Source organism: Pecten maximus, chromosome 14 (assembly GCF_902652985.1).
Source record: "Pecten maximus chromosome 14, xPecMax1.1, whole genome shotgun sequence".
NCBI classification, from domain to species: domain Eukaryota; kingdom Metazoa; phylum Mollusca; class Bivalvia; order Pectinida; family Pectinidae; genus Pecten; species Pecten maximus.
The window spans coordinates 10174649-10195612 of record NC_047028.1 but is presented as its reverse complement, the minus strand read 5'-3'; the positions used below and the strand labels follow the sequence as shown (position 1 = coordinate 10195612).

Here is a 20964-nt window from a genome sequence, read left to right as displayed (position 1 = left end):
TTATTTTTATATCTTTCGAGGAAATACAGAAGTCTATAATCAGAAACATACTACATAGGTGTTGTCTGAACATAAGCGGACGGCTGTAGAACTATTTTATTTTTCATTTCACAAAGATGTTATTTTAAAGAAAATCAATTATTACTGGAAAATAATTTAAGTCCTGTACAGCTAACACACATTATATGATAGCATACCACTATGTACTACCGCCAACAACTGTCAATAACTACTTGACATGACAGCAATGTTAGTACGAGCGAGTTACCTACCTTGATTTGTTGTATAATCTATACTGTTAAAAATGATCAATTAAATCAGTACTTTTACAACGCCCCTTACTAAAAACTCTTAGGAGAGAATTTAGAGAATTTCTTTGTTATTCGATCCAATTAAATTCTAGAACTGGAAATGAAAACGATATAGACCAGTGTATCAAAGCATATAATTATCAGATGCTAAGATAATGACGTTAATTATCAGATGCTAAGATAATGACGTTATACTGTTCTATCTATGGATGCCTATATTTCCGTCAGAAACAAATTAACATATCAAAAATCAGTTGTTAAAGTTGATCCTTTTAGATAAATATATTGAACACATTAGTATTAGAACATTATTGTAAAGTAAAAACTATATACAACAATATGCATTATTTGTATCAAAAGTTTAAGTGTACTTTCTTTCGAATAATTACTGTACAAAAGACACAACATAGTATATGCAGATAATAATTTCAACATATATTCAATAATATATTGGAACGGATGCAATTCGAAATCACCGTTTAAAAATCCTCAGCAGCCAATCTAAATAGATAGTGCCAATGTAAAAGAAGCGGATATTTAATTATATATTATGTGCTATTTTAATATTTTCAAATGTCTTACCACTTTTCTACAAGAATTCGTCGATGGAGCCTGAATAAGTGTTATTGCTGATATCTCCAGTCCGACTGTGATGCAATGTATACAAAAGATATCAGCGATAATCAATTGGAGATCTCTAATATAAATCCTTTCATTAAAGTGTCCATGAAGATCTCTGGGAACTGAGCAGAATAAAACCTTACTTCGATTAGGTTATAAGAATTTATATAGTGGCATATTTCTGCTATCGATTTGCCGACTTACGACCTATATATGTCGACATAAACAAATATGTCGGCATAGTGGGGAAAATATGGCGATGTATTAGCTTAATTGCCGAGATAATAACGCTGTGATAATTATCTAGAAAGTCGGAAACTCGGCTTTATACCGTACAGTACCGTACGTTTCTACTCCGGTGGCATATTGCTGCCATCGAATTCCTAGATTACCACGGCAATTATATTTCAGTAGGTAAAGTATTAAGTCGACGTATTTGTCGGTTTATGTCGGCATATGTTTTGATAATGTCGACATCTTCCCAGAAATATGTCGACATATTTAAGTCGTAAGGCGGCAACTCAATGGCATAAATAAATTCGCGTTAATGTTGTAAAGCATCATCCTCAACACCTATATATCCGAGAAACACTCTAACCTCTCCGATATACCGATTCTTTAACTGGACGTTATCGTTGGCCTTCTTCCAATACTTTTATCTATATGTATAATTCAATCGATGAGGCATCAATGGTCGACACAATTAAGAACGACCTTATAAATCGACTGTCCTGTCGTCATTATTCAGCTTGCGTACTCTTTAGTTATTACAACGTAACAATGATATTCTTTCTTGCCAGCTGCACACCTGTTTCAAACGAGCTAAGCATTTTCAACTCTATTTCCTATGTGAAACATTTTAAAGTTTCACATCGTAACCTTAGGAATTGTATGCATCTATAAAACGGTGAGTTAGTCATACTCATTTCATTTAAATTAGTAAACCTGTTAAGGTCATAGACGTACAGGAGTTATTACACGAAGTTTTAGCATTGAGCATAGAAGTAGTATACCTCCGATATGTATACGACTGCCAACATTAGCAATGATGGGAAGTACTAATGCACGTTGTTGTCAATTTATAGAAACTGTTGAAAATATGTATTTATTTCCGGTTGTTATTTCAGCTATGTAAATATCATGAAACAGTATTCATTTGAAATAAGCAGCATGGTGTTTATTTAATCTGTTACTTGGTTGTCCACAATTTATGCTAATAACCTTGTTACCAAAGTGAAAAATGCATCTCATCAACCTGAGGGTTGTACATAATAATGTTGTTAGGCGAAAGAATTGTACCTCGCCTACCAAAGGTTTATAACCATAACCTTGCTACCAAAGAGAAATAAGTGCACAACACTTACCAGAGGGCTGTGTCTACCTTGGTACAATGGTAACATAATTGTACCTCGCCTACCAGAGAGAGAGAGAGAGAGAGAGAGAAGAAAACATATTAATTGCAAGTTCAAATCTGCTCAAAACCAAACCCATCCAGTAGATATTCAACAAGTGCTGTAATTAAATTAAATTTACCCAACATTTAACAAATGTGGAATAATGTGCTTACCAGGTGGATAATCCAGGTATACTGTGTACTACTTCATCATTAAAGTAAGGTGCACCAGAGGGTTGACTAAGTAGATAGCATAATTTAATCAAGAATTGATGTTAATATATATATAAAGCTTATCAATGTAAAAAAAAAAACTAAAAGAAGAAAATTATAATTATTATTTAATTAAAAATATTTGTTAATATTTATGAAATCTATTTGATTGCGATATATAGCTTGATATATGTGATAATATATCTTTATTCTGTGTATTATTACAACTATTACAACCATGTAAAAGGACATTGATGCATCGATGATTAAGAGAGTAATGATTTAATTTTTTGTTGGAGAATCTGACGAATATTATCATATTTGTTACATTCTGAAAAATAAAGTAATGCAGTTTCAAAAGATTGATTGCATTCACATTCAATTAAATGATCTTTGTAACGATCATAGTTTAAATTACTAGTATTATTTCTTAACTGGCATAGAATGATATTTAAATTTCGATTTCCACAAAATTTGAAAATATCATTTGATTCAGACTTATAAATTGACTTTTATTTAGTAGCCTTTTAAGCTGTGGCGTAGACTGCATTTTACTAAAATCTGGATCAAGTCTATTAATTTCATTAAACATGGATGGAAAAAACTTTCAAAATAACTTACAGTACGATATAATGGGGGATCAAATATTCTATTTATTCGGAGGTGATATCTGTCGAGAGTTTCATCATGAAAATATGGTTGAATAATATCTCGAAGACAATCTGAAGTTTCATTGTTCATTATTCTATACAGCATGATAAGTTTATGATTCTTTCTTCTGCAACTTAAAGATTCCCATACTAATTCTTTGTATAATTTATCATGTAGTGTTCCTCTGCGTAAACCTGTTATTAATCTCCCAGCTTCTAATTGTGTAGTGTCTAATAGATTTTTTGAGCTAAGTGTACAGTTGTCCCAAACAACATCTGCGTATTCAATAATTGGTCTTATGTAGGATGTATATATATAATAGTCAGAGATTTTCTATCAACTTTCTTTTTTATTAATCTTAGAATATTTATTCTTTTAAATGCTTTATCATAAATTCTAGATATGTGTTGGTTCCATTTAGCACCGTCACTAAGTGTAATAGGTTCACCATAAAAAGTAATGATAGGGTGACTCTTGTCAGTTTTTCTTGAAAAGATAATAGATTCAGTTTTGGAAGGATTTAATTTGATGTCCCATTTAGTGGCCCAATGCTTAATATTAGTCATCTGAAAGAGTTTGTGCCAATTTAATGGGATTACCATTACATGTACCATAAAGAGAAGTGTCATCTGAAAATAATTTATTTTTACTAGAGACACAGTAAACAACATCATTGATATATATTAAAAACAATAATGGGCAGAGGACCGAGCCTTCTGGAACCCCTGCCTGATCAGGGTGGTCAAATACTGAAGCATGACCTTCAGTTAGAACTCTCTGTTTTCTATTTGATAAAAAGTTTTGAAACCACTTTAGTTGATTACCTTTAACACCATATGATTCTAACTTGTAGAGCAGTCCATTATGCCAAACTCTATCAAAAGCCTTGCTTATGTCACAGAATATAAATCTGATTTCTTTATTTTGATGTAGGCAATTAACAATGGTATGGAAAATAGATAATAATTGATTTACAGTGGAATCTTCAGGTGTAAAGCCAGACTGATGTTTTGTATGATCTTATATGTAATCATGTAATGATAAAGAGTTTCTTTATAAATGCCTGATTGGTCATGAACTCCTCACAACGAGTGTTCTCTGATATATTATAGTACCAAGACTTGTATGATTCTCTAGAACAATCACAAATACATGTATAGTCAGTAAAAACAAAGTTATAGGGATTATTTCATAAATAGCAGAGAACTTTCATTGTTTATTTAACGTTCAGTTCCCTTTGGTTTTTGATGAGATTAAATGTGACAACAGGTTAGATTGAGGATATTGTTTTGAACCAGTTATAGTGTACAGTATACATTTCTCAGTATTTGATTGTCCCATTATTATTATCAAGGGACGATTACATATTATGTGTTTGGGTATTCCGTAAAAATACCAGATTATTTGTATGGGCTGTGTGTGTAAAGCAAATAAACTTATCAAATCGCTTAAATGGGCATAGTACATATAGTAATCTAGTAAATTTTACCATATCAATACATAAAAAAATTATAATACGTATGTAGGAACAAACATTTGGAGTATTTCTTAAGAACAGAATTTATCAATCGCGAATTATTTTTGACATCACATTGCCAAATTTCCATTTATATTTTATCAGCGGCTTAGTTGATGACGGAGAACACTTGTATAAAAAATGCTCTTTTTTCTTTTCTTTTCTTTTTTTAATCAAAGAAATGCTTATAAAAGCTCATTCGAGCTCAAATTTCAAAAAGGGGCTGATGGATTGCTATTTTGTCATGTATAATGGTAATATTCTACCATATAGTCTATACTGAATATATTCATATGTCAAGTCTTTTTATTATCTGATCTTATTCTACATGTACGTTTTAAAGGAAATATATCATTAAACATATTGTTTGGTTTGTGTTTGCAATAGTTTAATCGATTCTCAGACCAAATATAAGTTTTTAAATTGTCATTTCCTCAATCCATTATCTATATAAAGCAGTCATTAAAATTGTGTCAGTTCAATTTTATCTTTTTCTATCCATTCTGATTATTTTAATGCTAAAACGACTTACATCTGCAATGATCTAATCCATTCAGCAAAATTACGGTCTAGAGAAAGTATACATCAAAGTCATCAAACGGGATATTCCCTCTATTGTCAAATTGTATCATGCAAAAAGAACTAAATCTCGCAACACCATATCTTTTATTAGTTTTAACAGTTGTCAACACTGAACAGACATAGCAGTACATGTGCAATGATTCCGTAAGTAACAGTAAATGTAGTCACGACAAATCAATTAGTTTGAACATGCCAAAATAATTAGAATATGGCGATCTGTCTATATATCTGGTTGTGCATTCTTCTCCTGCCACATAGGAAATGGCCTCAGATTCTATTGTGTCCAACATATTCATATTTACGATTCCACAAAGGAAGCTTGTCTGTCTTTTCGCCGAGTTGGTGCCTCCAAACTTCGCCGTCCAAAGTCTCTCTTTTTCACTGTTGATGATAGCCGGTCGGTGTTTGTAGATGTTATGGATACCCATTGGTGATTGTCTGTTGGTCGCTGCATTGGTGAAGTCAAACGTATATAGAGCATAAACGAAATACAATCCTGCACCAGGCATCGTGTTAACAGCCAACTGCCTCCCGTCATCACTCAACGTCAGATTCCGTATAAATGATGTTCTGATGCCACGTTGTTTCCAGGATAAATCTATCGAAACGAGTGAAAGAATTTACATAGATAAACGGTAATTGATGTTCATTTATATATTTAACAGAGACAAATAGAGTATATTAACATGCTTATGATATCTTAATTCTACATTCTACAATTATCATTGAAACATATAAAGTACAAGGCCAAGGGTGTTCCTTAATAGGCATGTTTCCAATGCTTTACTATAGGAAATTTTACGGTATGGAATTTCCTTACTGGTAGGGTGAGCTTCTTTTCCCTTTCATTTTACACATTAACCTTCATATTGCACAGGGAAGTACTGAGGATGAATGTAATGCTTTCCGATATAACTTATTTCGCAACCTTGTGTATTTTCATATTAAGTTTTCAAAACGATATATTACAGTTTATAATGATTTCTAATGAGAAAATGTCTTACTTTGACCAATTCGAATGTCACTAGCGTAGAGATGTGCGGCGTGATTTCTCTCCGTCCACCAACGTAGTGTCTTTGGTATGGCTGTAAGATAGCAGAAGTTAGACAGATGTCATTCTAAATCCTTACTTGTAAAAAAATAATCATTACAGCATAATTTCAGATATACATGACGGATAATAGTAACTTCATATCATCTCTGTAGTGCGGAAGCGGCTTCAGTTCAAAGAGGGTATCTCACATAGTGGTAATACTGTGTATATCATACCAGTGCGCGTTTTTTCATTACATCAAACTAGTCTGAGCAGAAGAAATTTCTTAAAAGTTTGCAACACGTTAAACAATACTTAACCTTATTACAATATGTGTTTCATTACACCAGATCATTATAATTTAACTTATACAGACGCGGAACAAACTCCTTATTCCCCGGGGAACGCTCTTAGTAACCTCCTACGAATAACATGTAATCAAGTAGGTATAATGCGGGGACTGTCCGATTAATGTTAATGAAACAGATTAGATTAACTGATTCCTGATGATACAGAAGCTGGGACGGTAGGGGATACGGGGCATTAATAGATGATGTCCAGTGCTAATAATCCTAGAAGTCCTTGTGAGCGCTGATTTATATAAGATGTAGTAATGAGACAGGTTTGGATGTGGCACCAGTAAAAAGTAAAAGGGCAACGTGATGCTAACTCCTGAATGCGGTATATCGTTTGGTTCAAGGTACGTTTTCAAAACACAATAAACCTGTTAAGTGACCACTTGAATTAAGTGTCTCCTTCTAATATGTGGCCGAAGTTTTCACTCCAAATGTTATTTACCACACTAGTTTCCCGAACCTGGATTAAGAGAGCTTATGTCATATGTGACCTTTATATTGTCTTGGAAGGTCACATATGACAGGTTTGACTGTAAGTAGTGTAATAACAAAAGACTTACGTTTTCCACTGTTTGTTTGCAATCTTTTCCCGTTCTCTTCTTCCAGCTGCAATAACAAAAACAAAAAACATGAAAACGTTAAACAAACATCAGAATTATTAGGACACTGGTTTAATGAATAAATCAATAAATCGATAAAACAAACGACTCACCTCAAGAATCAGATCCTGGAGAACATCATCGCGTTGCAGACAGCAAAGTGTTTTGTTGTTGTCAGTCTTCAATATGAACTCGTACAAAGTATCGCCCGATTGTTGTCCCTGAAAGTCACAGGGGAGACAGACCTGTCCTGCATTGTCTGTCAGGGCGTCCACACTTGGTGTTGGTGTGATGTTTGGGGACTGGTCCTGTAGTGTCTTATGTACTATATATAGGATCACTAGCGCAGCAAGCAAAAGAACGTTCCCAACTACACTCGCTTGAATCAAGCGTTTCAATTGACAGTGAACAGAGTTAGACATACTACGGTAAGGTTTTAATCAACCAGGAACATTACATCGCAGTGTGCGCCAAAGGTCTGCACAGCGAGATACGAAACAAGTACTTTGATAAACGCGTGTATGGTGAAAAATATAATTTCCTGGTAAGGCGATAACACATGACCTATTTATGTGGAAATCCAAATGGCTGTATAAATACAACATTATATCATGCCTTCCAATTGGCATATCTAAACTGGAAATTACTCTTGAACTAATTAAGGAAACATAAATCCCTCACAGGCATGAGGTGTCGATATATCAAAAGCTTACAGTGACTTTTGTTTATATTGTTTCATTATTATGTCATTATTTTTGTTGTGTTTGTTTTAATAGGCCAGATAAACAAAAATGACCGGTTGTTTAGAAAAAAAGTATCCTTACATGGTGGCGTTGGTAGTTTGTTAGGAACAAAAAAATATGGTATACATGTACCATTAATGTACACGGGTGGATAGAACGGTAAAGCGGCTAATGTAGATTTTGTTTGGTTGTGTATTGTTAACGCCCTATCAACAGCTAATGCCATCTTCCTTGTGTGCGAGGTGCATGCGTGTAGTGAATTGTGTGTGCTTTATGTTCGTACCTGTCTCCTTGTGAAATACTTGGAAATGATGCCGACTCTATAGTGCTACCTCAATGGAGTATACTTCCGAAGACATCCAGCAGTACACTCCACCAAATTACATTATACCGACAACGGGCGGACCAGTCGTCTCACTCCCAAAGCTTCAGGAGTATATGGCTCGGCCAGTAGACAAAGCCTTCCTACAGGTCAAAAGTAGGTCAACGTCAAGAGAGACACAAGGACGACAAAAGTAACTTTAAAAATAGAGAAAAGATAAGATCCCAACTTTAGTCGCCTTTTACGATCATGTAGCAGCAGGAACGTCCTACAGGGCAGGCTAACATATATACATGTAGATAGATAGATGGACGGATGAGAAAGTAGGTAGACAGACAGGTAGATGAGTTGATGGATCTACCAGAAGGCCGGCGGTTAATGGGCTGGAGGGAGGGCGATTGGGAGGGAGATTTTAGTACTTATAAAACTTCTTAATGCATAGATTTAGTAAATTTGAAGGTGAGCAGTTCGAATAACAATGTCAATTTCCATCCAGAAACCACAATATCAAAAAAGCAATATACATTTTATAAATTATATCAATTTTATGTAACATTATGTTCATCAGAATAAAATATTTAATCCGCTACACTTTTATATGATACCAATTCATTATCGTTTATGATAACAAAATATATTCTTTAGTTAGTTGGAGTTTAATATACCGCTTGCAATCCCCTCTCAAAGTTGTTCTCAAATAAACCGCGTTAAGCGTCTTCTTCTTCGCTAGTGACTGCTTAAACATGTGACCCACCAAGGGAGGTAAATCTAGTTTGCTTAACTTTGTTCAGGAACTCGTACCATACCTGTTACATGTGACAGGTTCCAGTTTGACTACTTCCTCAAGTACATAATTGTCATCAGAATTCTAGGCATGACCATACACTCTAGAATAATATATTGACATTACTTTGCAACATAAGTATTAATAAATACCTTTACCGGTAAGAAAATGCAGATTGAGATTAATATAAAAAGCATAAATCAGACAGTTACGTCACATAACTGTTTAATCCTGGAGGTGTTAGAGCAATTTTAGGAGAACTACCCGCTGTTGTTTCAATACTAACTCTTCATCAGTTATCTTTTTTCGTTTTCGATTTCTAACCGCTGTCCATTTAGGATTTTGTGATAATATATAAGATAATTGTAACACATGTCTGGCGTGGTAAGCTGTGTTCCTTTATATTAGAACATAATAGAATGCCTCAACACCATTTCACGATTGGCATCAGCAGGCATGTCTTGTGAAGAAGATGACAAACATTTCCCGTTAAGATTGTTTCATTTGTTAAGAAATAATGATTCAAAGCAAATCATTTTGATACAACGATATTTAGACATCGTCATTTAATCTATTATTCGATATATGCTTGCTTCAATAGTTATTCCAATTTTTTTTTAATGTTACGACGGGTTGATACTTTTTAAAGTGTCTGACATTATTTATACTTTTATACGCCTTCGTTATGTTTATGGGACGTTTTCGGCGCTAGCTTCCTTTTATTCTCATCTGGGTGATGGTCCGCAAATCGCACGAGATATCATTCTCACATGACGTCAAACGTTTATCAACAATACTTTATAAGTGTGTGACACTATGTATACACTTATTGTAAGTTGTGGACACACACACACACACACACACACAAAAATAAAAAATAAAAAATAACTGGGGATTCTTCGGGTACTTAGAAAGATTGGAGTCTCCAGTGACGCATCAATATGAATTCCGAGAATAAGAGACTATTTTTAACAAAAGCGGGTCATAAAAAGTCATAAATGCTGTGCATTACATGTACACTGTCTCAGCCAAACGCTTGTAAACTGACGCCGATGAAAGCATCGGATCGACTAGTGTTTGGTTGACTGCATCCAATTGGTATCTGTAATTGAAAAGTCCCCACAGGAAACATTTCATATTTTGGTGATACACCATTTCGAGTTAGTGATACAAATTATCATACATCAATGACATGGACAATATTAAAGAAATAATTCAACAAATGCATAATTGGAAGATCTTGGCCACTTTTTAATAAACAATAATTAATGCAAACGTACACCGTAATTCGCTTACCATACAATACATTATAAAGGCACTAAGATAATCCTGGGAACAGACATCCTCTGATGTCGAGTCAATAAGTTTGACAACAGTTCAATGCGATATAGAGGATCCTGGGTACAGACATCCTCTGATGTCGAGTCAATAAGTTTGACAACAGTTCAATGCGATATAGAGGATCCTCGGTACAGACATCCTCTGATCTCAGTAAGTTCAATGTTATGTCTGTTTTCTATCACCAATCAAGGGAACTTCAATAAACTAATTGTTTCGAATCATCAGTCATGGAAACTTCATCAATTATAATACTGATTTCCTGAGAAGTAGCGACATCCGTCATGTGGACATGGATATCGAAAATATCCACTGTCTTCAACATAAGTTCCATTTCACAGATTTCTCTTGCAACGTCCGAAGTACGGCGACTGACTTCCAAATAAGTCACCCTTTTCTGCTGCCTAAAAAAGGAGCTATGACCGATTATAATGCTGCAAATACAATAGAAACCCGGAAGCAAACAACAGCGCAATACCAGGACAAAATATATAATAATACAATAAAGATGGTGAGACGGATGGATGCATGATTATTTCAGCATTTACGTATATGAATGCTGAAAAAATACCCGACGGTTGTCTGTTACTAACGAGGATACGGTATCGTCTAATGATAGACATATCATGACTCGTCGGGTACTTAGAAAGATTGGAATCCCCAGTGACGAATCAATATAAATTCCGAGAATTAGATTATTTTTAACAAAAGCGAGTCATAAAAAGTCATAAATGCTGTGCATTACATGTCACTGTCTCAGCCAAACGCTTGTAAACTGACGCCGATGTAAGCATTGAATGAAGTGTCTGGTTGACTGAATCTAATTTGTACCTGTAATTGAAATGTCCCAAGAGGAAACATTTATAATTTTGATGATACAACATTTCGAGTTTGTAATTCAAATTAATTATTATGGTAAAAGAGTGGTGGTGTTTATCAAGCTAATGTAAACAACGATTTTGGTTCAGGTCAACTAAACTTACAAAATCTGCATGATTGATACCATTGGACAGATCAATTAAAATACTTTTTGAAACAATGTAATATACAATGCATTCGTCTCAGAATCAACAGTTGAAATATCTTTTCCTATCATTTGTATATGAAACATTAGGATTAGTAAAGTATGTATATACTACGATTGAGATATCAAACGATCTTTCATTTTCACAAACTGCAGTTGTTTCAATTTAAGTAAAGAGTTATGGTTCAAAAATACACATTATAAGTATTCTTTCTTAGAATGTCAATATGTTGGCCGAGATGGAAAATTAAAACACCGGGTTTCAACGCGTGATATTTCAAGAATATCACATTTACTCCGAAAGATCTCGACTACCGACGAAACACTTACAAAAAGAACTTATGGTTTCGGGTACTAAGGATTGATGCAGGTCATAATATCGTTAGGGGAAATATATTCTTGTGAGACATAAAATCGGATGTGTTCCATGTGAATTAGGGTGGTGACAATGGAACCATTGGGTATATCAACAGGCATCAAAAACGTCTGACTTCATATTGCATACGGAAATAGAATATTTCCAAGATCATGATAACATCCAAAAAAGGCATAGGATGCCCGGTGTTCGTTCATGTGCCTATCGTTTATCGCTTCACGGGATACCGTGTTGATTTAACCCTGTTAAAGATTGATTCACATGTATTGTGTCCTTGACGATATCATTCTTACATATGAATTGATTGTAAGCTAGAATTTTAGTCCCATTAAAAATATTCGCTGTAGTCTACATAATCCACGGTATCTTGTCTACAGTACCCGACTTTGCATTGTCAAGTTGTGTGAATCTCATTTTCGGTCGTTAAAGGTTACACTTAAGAATACATAATAGCGGTTGATAGTCTCTGAGAGACATGAAAACGATGACATACACATGGTTATTCAAAGACACTCTCAATGAGCATATAGACTAACCAAATGAAAATAATGACGGGGAAAAATATTCCGATTTTTCGTTGCACATGCATCCAGCTCTGTCCTCGTTTATGATTGATATTGCATCCAGAAACCAGAGGCTGAATCATTCCCCCCGAACTTGAATCAGGTAATTCGCCAGATGATGGTTGACTATACCAGCATCGAGAAGAAAGTACTTTAAGCGAATTCTGAGAAGATACGTCTAAAGGATAACATCGAACAAATTTGTAACTCGCTGCATGCTGTTGTTGACGGACGTGTTCTGGTAAGAGAGCAGAGGTGAAATTTGATGGTTGATTGCCCCTTCCAGTCACCCGATCATCAACAGTCATTCGGATTTCAATACCATTTGCCATTGGACTAAGGCTCTCACGTGCCGTTGTTATATTATTTTCCCAACTTGTGGTTGGCACACAACTGATATCCGTCTGAAACTTTTCATGTAACTGATTTTGTCGACATGAACCATTTTGTTTCACCTGGCTGTCATTTCTAATTGATTTTTCAATCAAATTGCCCTCCAACTGAAAGACATCTTGTTGAAACGGAAAAGAAGTTTGCCATCGTTTGTTTGTTTGTCTCCCATCTAACTCGCGTTCTTCACTCACTCTCGTTCTTTCAACAAAGTTTTTCTCAGGAGAAAAGGAATCGGGGAGTTGGTTCTGTGGACAAGGTATAGGTAATTTAGCTGGGGTAACATCGAGGTATCCAAAGGAATCGTTACTGGAGTAACTTTCACAGCAGTGAGTACATCTACATATGTTTAGCGTGTCAGTTGACAGTGTTTCCAGACTTGAATATTGTTCGACCAGATCAGCCATTATCGGCTGATACCATTGATCTATGATTTTCTGCAAAAAAAAAAAAAAGAAAAACAGTTAAAAGTTGAAATACTTTATACTGCGATATGCCTTTCAATAACTACTATCGTATGTAATATTAAATTAAGATTTCGGTCACAAATCAATTGAAATTAGTACAATAACATCATTGTTATAATAAATGTCATCTTCAAAGTGATACTATTTACGACTACGAATCAGAATATGTTACCTAGTGATATACATCTAGTTAAATGCACATATATCATTATACGCTATTACGGAACCACATGTAGATCTGTTTATTAATGATTTATATCTATACACCAAGAGTAGATAATATTGTCCAGAGGAAATATGAAATTTCAAGAAATATATAGCGCATTCATCCCTCCCAGGTCACACATGCAGTGCATATCTTTAGTGAGAAACATGTAATCATTCATGAAATCACCCACATACATATATCGATAAGACAACATATATGTTGCACACGTTTATTGTTTATAGAGACACTAGATAGAAAGACAATGTCTTATTATAAATATTTAAGCTTGTCACAATTCATGTTTTGTTTATTCATACTCACAAAATCATTAAACTTTCCCCATGCACAATCATAAGGCCTTCCTCACCAGGTAGTTGTCTGACGTCACTGGATTCCCCGGTAAATATTTTTGTGTCAGAGGTGAATTACACCTGCCTACTACTAAACACTAAAGAGCGCTACAAGCTGACATCATTCTACCTGACATACACACACGAATCAGTATGTATATCACACATGTACATGTATATACTATCGTAGTATACCTTTATTGATCCAAAAGATCTGTTCACACCTGTCGTCAGGTAAAATCTAGCAGGTCAAGAAGACGCCACATGTTATTGATGAAGACGCGTAACCATCGGGAACACATGAACTTATTCTCCTTATATTTTTATAAATGGTCTCCATGCAGATGTTTTTTTCTTTTTCTTTTTTTTTAAATTTTTTATCTATTTTTTTTTTTTTAATCTGCTTTCGTTTTTTCGATTTTGAGTTGAAATGACTGTTTCGTTTGAATGTGTAAAATTTCATTTTTGAGACCTTCCTGTGCTATTTTTGTCATTAAATCACTCAAACCATTCAATTATCTTTAAATAAAAAGAAAGATGATGATGCGATCTTTCATTTGGAAAAAAATGTTTAAACTGAATAAAAATTCCGGTAAAGCTGTTTGCCAAGGAATAACCGATCGGGAATATCAGAGCTTGACTGGCACTGTTTGGCAGCACTTTTGGATGGTCAGACTTTCGCCTAGGCGGCCGTGGTTTGATTTGAGTCACCTGTCTGTCCACGTGGGTTTTCTCCGGGTAGTCCAGCTGGACCTTTTAAACGTTTCCATACAGGCCTGCGGAAGTGATTGATATAATTTGTATTGTATTCGTTATAAAGTATATCATATTTCATTTACAATTTTCATCATTGCCGATTCATTACAGAAAGGCATATTTAGTATGTGTTATATATCACAGTGAAACATAGCTACCTTACCAGAGAAACTGACAAACAGTGAAACATAGCTACTTTACCAGAGGATCTGACAAATAGTGAAACATAGCTATAAATAAATTGATGTTAAGTCAATTTGTTCGTTTCGAGGTATCGCTTCATATGATATACACTTTATTTTTTTATTTACCGCGCCATAAAACAAAATGATAGTATACTGTTTGACCTTAGATAAAACACAAAGAAACAGATGATTTACAGAGTAGGTCTTCTATCAGAGATAAAAAATAAATCTAAAATAAGATGTACCACGAAGTTTAACTCGTGTTTCCTCTACTTTATCCCACTCCCTCAAGTTCGTTTGGAAATGTGCGTGTTTGTGTCTTTTGTAGTCTGGAGGAGAAGTATTAACTATTCCCGGTTATATTACAAGATAGTCATAGGATAATCTGGTCGGGTCGTATTTGTTGAATGATGTCCATATTTCCCAATAGCTTGCAACGCACGCGTGAAAATAGGGGAAAAAACATCTGCCTTACGATTTAAATAATTTGATATTAAACGGCAAACCATTGAATTTCCTCTATATATATTCTTTTAAAATATTATAATATTCTGTTAAAATCATATATCGATGTGTAACTCACTTTTGTGCTTGTTACAGAATCATTAGCCAGTAACTTTTACCGAATACTAATATCCTGTTTGTTTTCCTTAACCTAAAACAATTAAAAAACACACCTTTACTTCAAAACCTGAATGTGTGTATTCTTTAAAATAGGAAGATAGAAAGAGACTGACGAGTATTGTAGTTTCATAAAATTTTGTCAAGTTAATTCTACCAAAACCTATTATATCAACATTTATGCAAATTAAAACTAACATTGTTATATAGTTGAGAGTAAACAGTCTACATAACGTAGCTTGCCTATTTAAGTTCACATTGGGGTCTTGCATAAACGAAAGTGATAATCGGAGTTTCTCAGAACTCATTATCGCGGCCTAAACGTCATGTTGGCCGAGTCTACTGATCTCAAGTGTTCTGCTTACTTAAAGAACTGCATATGGTTGTCAAGCAATGCGCACACAAAATAAGTTCGTATTGTTATATGTCGTTCACCACACAGACAAAAATAGAGCTATTATATTTGTTTGATCTCACTTTGTCAGACGTTTTAAGCCGACACACTGTTGTGATATTATGCATTATAGATTTACAACTTGAGAAGTAAACAGTGTTTGATTTAGATTAAGGCTATATTTAATTTAGAACTTGTCCAGTAAATCCTATGGAAATCCAGTGCTTGTTCGAGTGTTAATGCAGAACTCGCATACGTATATGTACGTGCAACCAGACTGCTGCGAGGAGTATCTGGATATACATTACTGTTACATATGTAACTGTGTGAAATAAGATAAAAACATTCAATAAAGTAGAGGCCCCGCAAGGGGGTTTACCCAAGTCAGGCAAGATATCTATTTTGGACATTAGCCCGGGATAAACATTTGCAGGTCCTCCATTCTTAACGTATTTTTTCCAAAAGAAAATGTGTATCTTAATTGAAAAATCTCAATAATCGTTGCATCATTATACATCAAAATATTAAAACATTAATGGTGTATTTTATACGAACGAGACACCTTTTAGACGAATAATTGTATTAATTATTTTTAAAGTATTTTTAAAAATGTTTTTCAGATGAATCTGTGTATTCATTTTGCATAGTGTATCTTTGTTATATTAATTTCTGTATTCATTTTTTGTATATTGTATCGTATTATATAAATAATTGTATTCATTATTAGTAAAATATATATTTGTTAGATGAGTGTGTGTATTCATTATTTTTCTGCTGTGTCTTTGTTAGATAAAAGCATGTACATGTATTAATTGTTCATATGATGATTTTTTTTAAATAAACTGTCCTATTCATTATTTGTACATTTATCGTTCTTAGATAAATGGTTGTATTCATTATTTGCATTAATGTATCTTTTTCATACTTCAAACCTAAGTAATACTGAAAATACACAATAGCTTAATTCGTGATTGGCTTTTGCTGACCATTTGAAATATCTAGTCTTGTGGTCTTGTCTCAACGTAAAATCAATAACATCAATCTATATCTTACCTGGCTTATACAGTTCTTGTTTTACTTATGATATTACTATTTATGTAGCATTAGCAGTATACACTCAAACGGAAAAGAAAAGAAAAAGTCAAACAAAAGTTGTAAAAAGATTATTTTATTTTGCATTTAAAACATACATTTTATTTTATTTACAATATTTGTTTATAAGTCACTAAAGCGGTATAATTGTCGTGATCATTGTTTATAAACAAGGCAGAGCGAGTCATCCCTTGGATATCAGTCGCAGGACTTGTATAAGTATGTTGTGACATTCAAAATAGTATTTCGGAAAAAATAAATGGCTAGTACTGACTAGTGATTTAAGATCGCTTTAATGATAATGCAGATTGTGTAAGTAAACGTAATTGTTTAAATAAATAATAGCATACGTTCATTAATTGTTATGTATAATTGATAATGTCGTCGTCAGATGAACGCCACGACGATATATTAAATTAAGGGTTATTTTTACTGTTCAGGTGAAATATTGACAAATGTAATGATTTTTTAATTAATATGAAATGCAACCTTTACACAAGTAGGTACATATGGTCAAGGTTATGAAGTTACTGTCAATATTGGCACAAATTATTCCTATCACATTGCTTTAACATATATTTTTTGTATGTGTAATTCTCGAACACAGATAGGCTCCTCTTTACACTCATCCTATTTTTAACTGACGCAACTCTCTCTCTCTCTCTCTCTCTCTCTCTCTCTCTCTCTCTCTCTCTCTCTCATATCAAATTCAAAGTTCCACAACACCGATAAAGTTACCCTTTGTCGTTGTGTATAGATATCCCGGCTCGGACAGCACTGGGTAAAAGTGTTCTCCATTTGTAAATTTTTTCACGGTGTACAAATTAAACACATGAAAATTTTGGTCACTATACGTTATGGTTTTGTTAAATGTCTCCATTTCAATACATTTTCCCCTTTTAGATTTACTGCAAAAAAGATATGCTTTCAATGCAATGTTTCCATGTTGTCCGTTCCCTTCTGTTTGTCTTGAAGCTAGTTTTACTGACATAGTCATGTACACAATATACAATCCGTCCTTTCTGGTCACTAGGGCGTCCTTTGTCACATTTATCGAAGCTCCTCTACAGTGTGTTTGCAAAGCCGTATTGTTCAGTTTTAAATCGGTCTTGTCTGAAATTATACAATATTATAATAATTAATTTAAGATACATGCCACATACATAAATATACATTACCATTTTTTTCAACGATCTGTCTTATTAAATTGATTTTCTTAATAAAATACGCAATACATATGGGTATATATATATTGTATATTATACCGTTGTTATTTTCTGAAGGAGTAAGAGGGTAAATGTTTATAAGAGACTTACTTCCATTTTGGATTGGCACAAGTGTAGCCTTCACTGGGCATACTGTAGTCGAAGAATTGTCCCTCACTTCATCTTGCAAAATTTCATTCGTTTTCATCTGAAACAAATAAATATTTTTTTTCTTTAAAGTTTGTTTTACAGTTTGAATCCAATACACTATATAAGTAGACATGAAAAAATGAATAAAAATGCAAAGATTGAATTATTCCTAATGAAATTATACTAAGGGATTGAATTATTCCTAATGAAATCATTGAATTATTCCTAATGAAATCATACTAAGGGAAATTCACTAATTATAATTTGTTATAGTATATGAACGTTTTACCCTGTAGCATACTATGCCTTTAAATTATCAGATGTATCTATTCATTCAAAAGTTTGTTTCATAGAGTTACCTCCCATTCACATGCGTTTACATACACAGAGATAAGGTCACATCCCAACTTACCATACTAACGAGCCATTTCATATGTCCAAGTTGGTCCAAACAGCAATGCCGTCTGTTACCGGTAGATTTGAAGCCATATAAATCGAATCTACTCTGCTCTCCTTTAAATTTATCAATTATGTCACATGAAAAACATATAGTTGTATCGAGTCTAGATTCGTTTGGTTCAGAATAATTCCATTTATGACGAGAAGAAGTGCTTTTATAGTGATACGGTGCAAAGCAAATATCTCTAATACTTTTAAAGATCATATATGACAATCCGATAAGTAAAACTATAGAAACGATGGTCCCAAATTTCATCCATACATGTACTTTCCTAGGTTGGCGTGTTCTTCTTTTTCTAGACTCACTTTTTCTTCTAGGTAATGTTATATCCACCTGTGCCAGCCGACCCTGTTCCACTTTGTTCGTTGTGACATGTTCGGGTTCCACATCAGCCCTTTGTGTGTGTAGCGGGGGCTGGGGTGTTGCTGTTGCATTAGGAATGGGAAGGGTGTCAGAAGGTTTCCGGACCTTATGCTGAAATGGCTCAGGCTTTTGAAAATCAATAGGTATATTTGGCAATGGTAGTTGAATATCAAGCTCCTTCATTCGTTTAGTGTCGTGTTTTGGTGTATCCTCTTGTATCATAGATTCCCTAAAACATACCTCTGGAGAAAAATCGTCTGTGAATCTCCTTTGTCGACATGGAACTGGTGGTTTTTCGTCGTGGACTGTTCTAAGGTAACCATCGTTTACCACAGAACAACTGTTACAGGATTCGTAATCATTACAGTTAGTACATTTACAAGATTCACAAGCTGAAGGTTTTCGCTCTCTTCCAGGTAGTTTGGGTGCTACATTAGCATATTTACGTGGTTGATGTGCCATTGTTGTAATCATCGGAACGTACACGGCATCGTTTTGGTCAAACTTGAAAAATAAATATTGATATTTCATAAGCAGGAAGTTTAAAAAGTTCGAAATGCATATATATAGCACAATTTATCAAAATGTCCCAATTGTTAAGAAGAAGAAAAAACCTCACACACGAAAAACATTAATTAGGATATCAATTGATTGTTGGATTTACAAAGATTAAAAAAAAAAAGACACACCCTCACATACGAAAAACATTAATTAGGATATAAATTGATTATTGGGTTTACAAAGATTATACAGGTATGTTATATCACGTTTTCTTTCTTGTTGACTAAACGATAACAAATCATAAGCATTCATGTAGTAAAATGACAGTTTGTCGACAACTATAGATAGAGAGGTTAACATTCGTATTACTTTCGGTTTCTCAATTTAAACATATTTGTTTTTTTCTAAAACTTACAAAATATTCGAAAACTTAAGATCTATAATATTTCGATAAGGATTAATTCAGAGACATATATATTGATATAATGAAGTCATTTAACCATACTCACGAGCAAATATATGGACCAGGTTGACGCTATGTTGATACCCCGTGTGTGTTTTTCTGTACTCAAACCTGGCCAACACACTGACGTCACAGATCCTTGGAAATCCTGCCTGCAGTTTTCCCCCTATGAATACAGATCTAGATACGATTGGAAAATGGCTGTTCCAAATTAAAATCAGCAGAAATCACAAATATGTCCAGTCTTCTTAAATCACGTTAAATGACATTGTTATGGTCTAGTTTTCAATGTTTACATCTGGTCTCGTGTGACCCAGTTCGATATCGCCACGCGTCTCTACAAATAACACACAGTATATAAACTACAGTCTACTTCAAGGTCGCCACTTATAACACAGTCACGTTCAGCCAGTTACAGACTAGCACTAAAAAAAGTCATGTCATTTTTAGTTTATTGCCACTGTTTCGCAAACAGTTTGGAAAAGTAACATATCAAGTTATTTAAACATATATGAAACATATAAAACTATGTTAATATATATACAAATGATGTTTACTTATTTGGAAATGCTATACATTGTGTACCTGAACTTACAATATACATGTAAGTGTATTTATAACTCGAGTTGGGTGAAAGGTTAGATTAAATATCAATACAAAGAACCTCTCGGTGTATTACAGTATCACATGTTTTCATCCAGTTACTGACATCAATGTACAAATATACCAGTTCAATTTCGATAACTAAACGCCTGCCATATCTAACTGCATGGCGTAACAGGCGACAAATCGAGGGGCCCATGCAGGTTCAGGGATCGTTTCTCCTTTGTGTTCTGATTATTTCCTTTGTGGTTGCTCTTTAGGGGACATTGAACAAACCAAAATAGATCCTCTGCTCCCATTATACATTTTCCTCCCAGCTGTTCTTCTGGAC

The 20964-nt window shown here is 34.1% G+C and overlaps 2 protein-coding genes and 1 long non-coding RNA gene across 3 annotated transcripts; all 3 read right to left on the bottom strand.

Moving 5' to 3' along the window:
- Positions 1 to 5354: 5354 nt before the first annotated feature.
- On the bottom strand, positions 5355 to 7773 carry LOC117342352. Its single transcript, XM_033904494.1, has 4 exons — positions 7389 to 7773; positions 7237 to 7282; positions 6292 to 6372; positions 5355 to 5885 (listed from the first exon to the last, which is right to left on the bottom strand). The coding sequence occupies exons 1-4, from the start codon at positions 7695 to 7697 to the stop codon at positions 5452 to 5454; spliced, it is 870 nt and encodes a 289-aa protein (XP_033760385.1). The 5' UTR covers positions 7698 to 7773; the 3' UTR covers positions 5355 to 5451.
- Positions 7774 to 10351: 2578 nt separating this feature from the next.
- Positions 10352 to 14165, bottom strand: LOC117342785. The gene is made up of 2 exons (XR_004535895.1): positions 13812 to 14165; positions 10352 to 13252 (listed from the first exon to the last, which is right to left on the bottom strand). It is a non-coding gene; the product is annotated as an uncharacterized LOC117342785 (long non-coding RNA).
- Positions 14166 to 16944: 2779 nt separating this feature from the next.
- LOC117342692 lies at positions 16945 to 20407 on the bottom strand. The gene is made up of 4 exons (XM_033904900.1): positions 20077 to 20407; positions 18656 to 19570; positions 18205 to 18301; positions 16945 to 18001 (listed from the first exon to the last, which is right to left on the bottom strand). The coding sequence occupies exons 2-4, from the start codon at positions 19538 to 19540 to the stop codon at positions 17598 to 17600; spliced, it is 1386 nt and encodes a 461-aa protein (XP_033760791.1). The 5' UTR covers positions 19541 to 19570; positions 20077 to 20407; the 3' UTR covers positions 16945 to 17597.
- Positions 20408 to 20964: the final 557 nt, after the last annotated feature.

Excerpts from the sequence above, each read along its gene's own strand:
- LOC117342352 (XM_033904494.1), bottom strand. The coding sequence starts at position 7,697 with ATGTCTAACTCTGTTCACTGTCAATTGAAACGCTTGATTCAAGCGAGT. Across the intron at positions 7,283-7,388 it reads TCCAGGATCTGATTCTTGAG|CTGGAAGAAGAGAACGGGAA; the intron begins GTGAGTCGTTTG and ends TTGTTATTGCAG. Across the intron at positions 5,886-6,291 it reads TGACATTCGAATTGGTCAAA|ATTTATCCTGGAAACAACGT; the intron begins GTAAGACATTTT and ends TCGTTTCGATAG.
- LOC117342692 (XM_033904900.1), bottom strand. The coding sequence starts at position 19,540 with ATGATTACAACAATGGCACATCAACCACGTAAATATGCTAATGTAGCA. Across the intron at positions 18,302-18,655 it reads TGAAATGGCTCGTTAGTATG|ATGAAAACGAATGAAATTTT; the intron begins GTAAGTTGGGAT and ends TATTTGTTTCAG. Across the intron at positions 18,002-18,204 it reads TGTGCCAATCCAAAATGGAA|ACAAGACCGATTTAAAACTG; the intron begins GTAAGTCTCTTA and ends GTATAATTTCAG.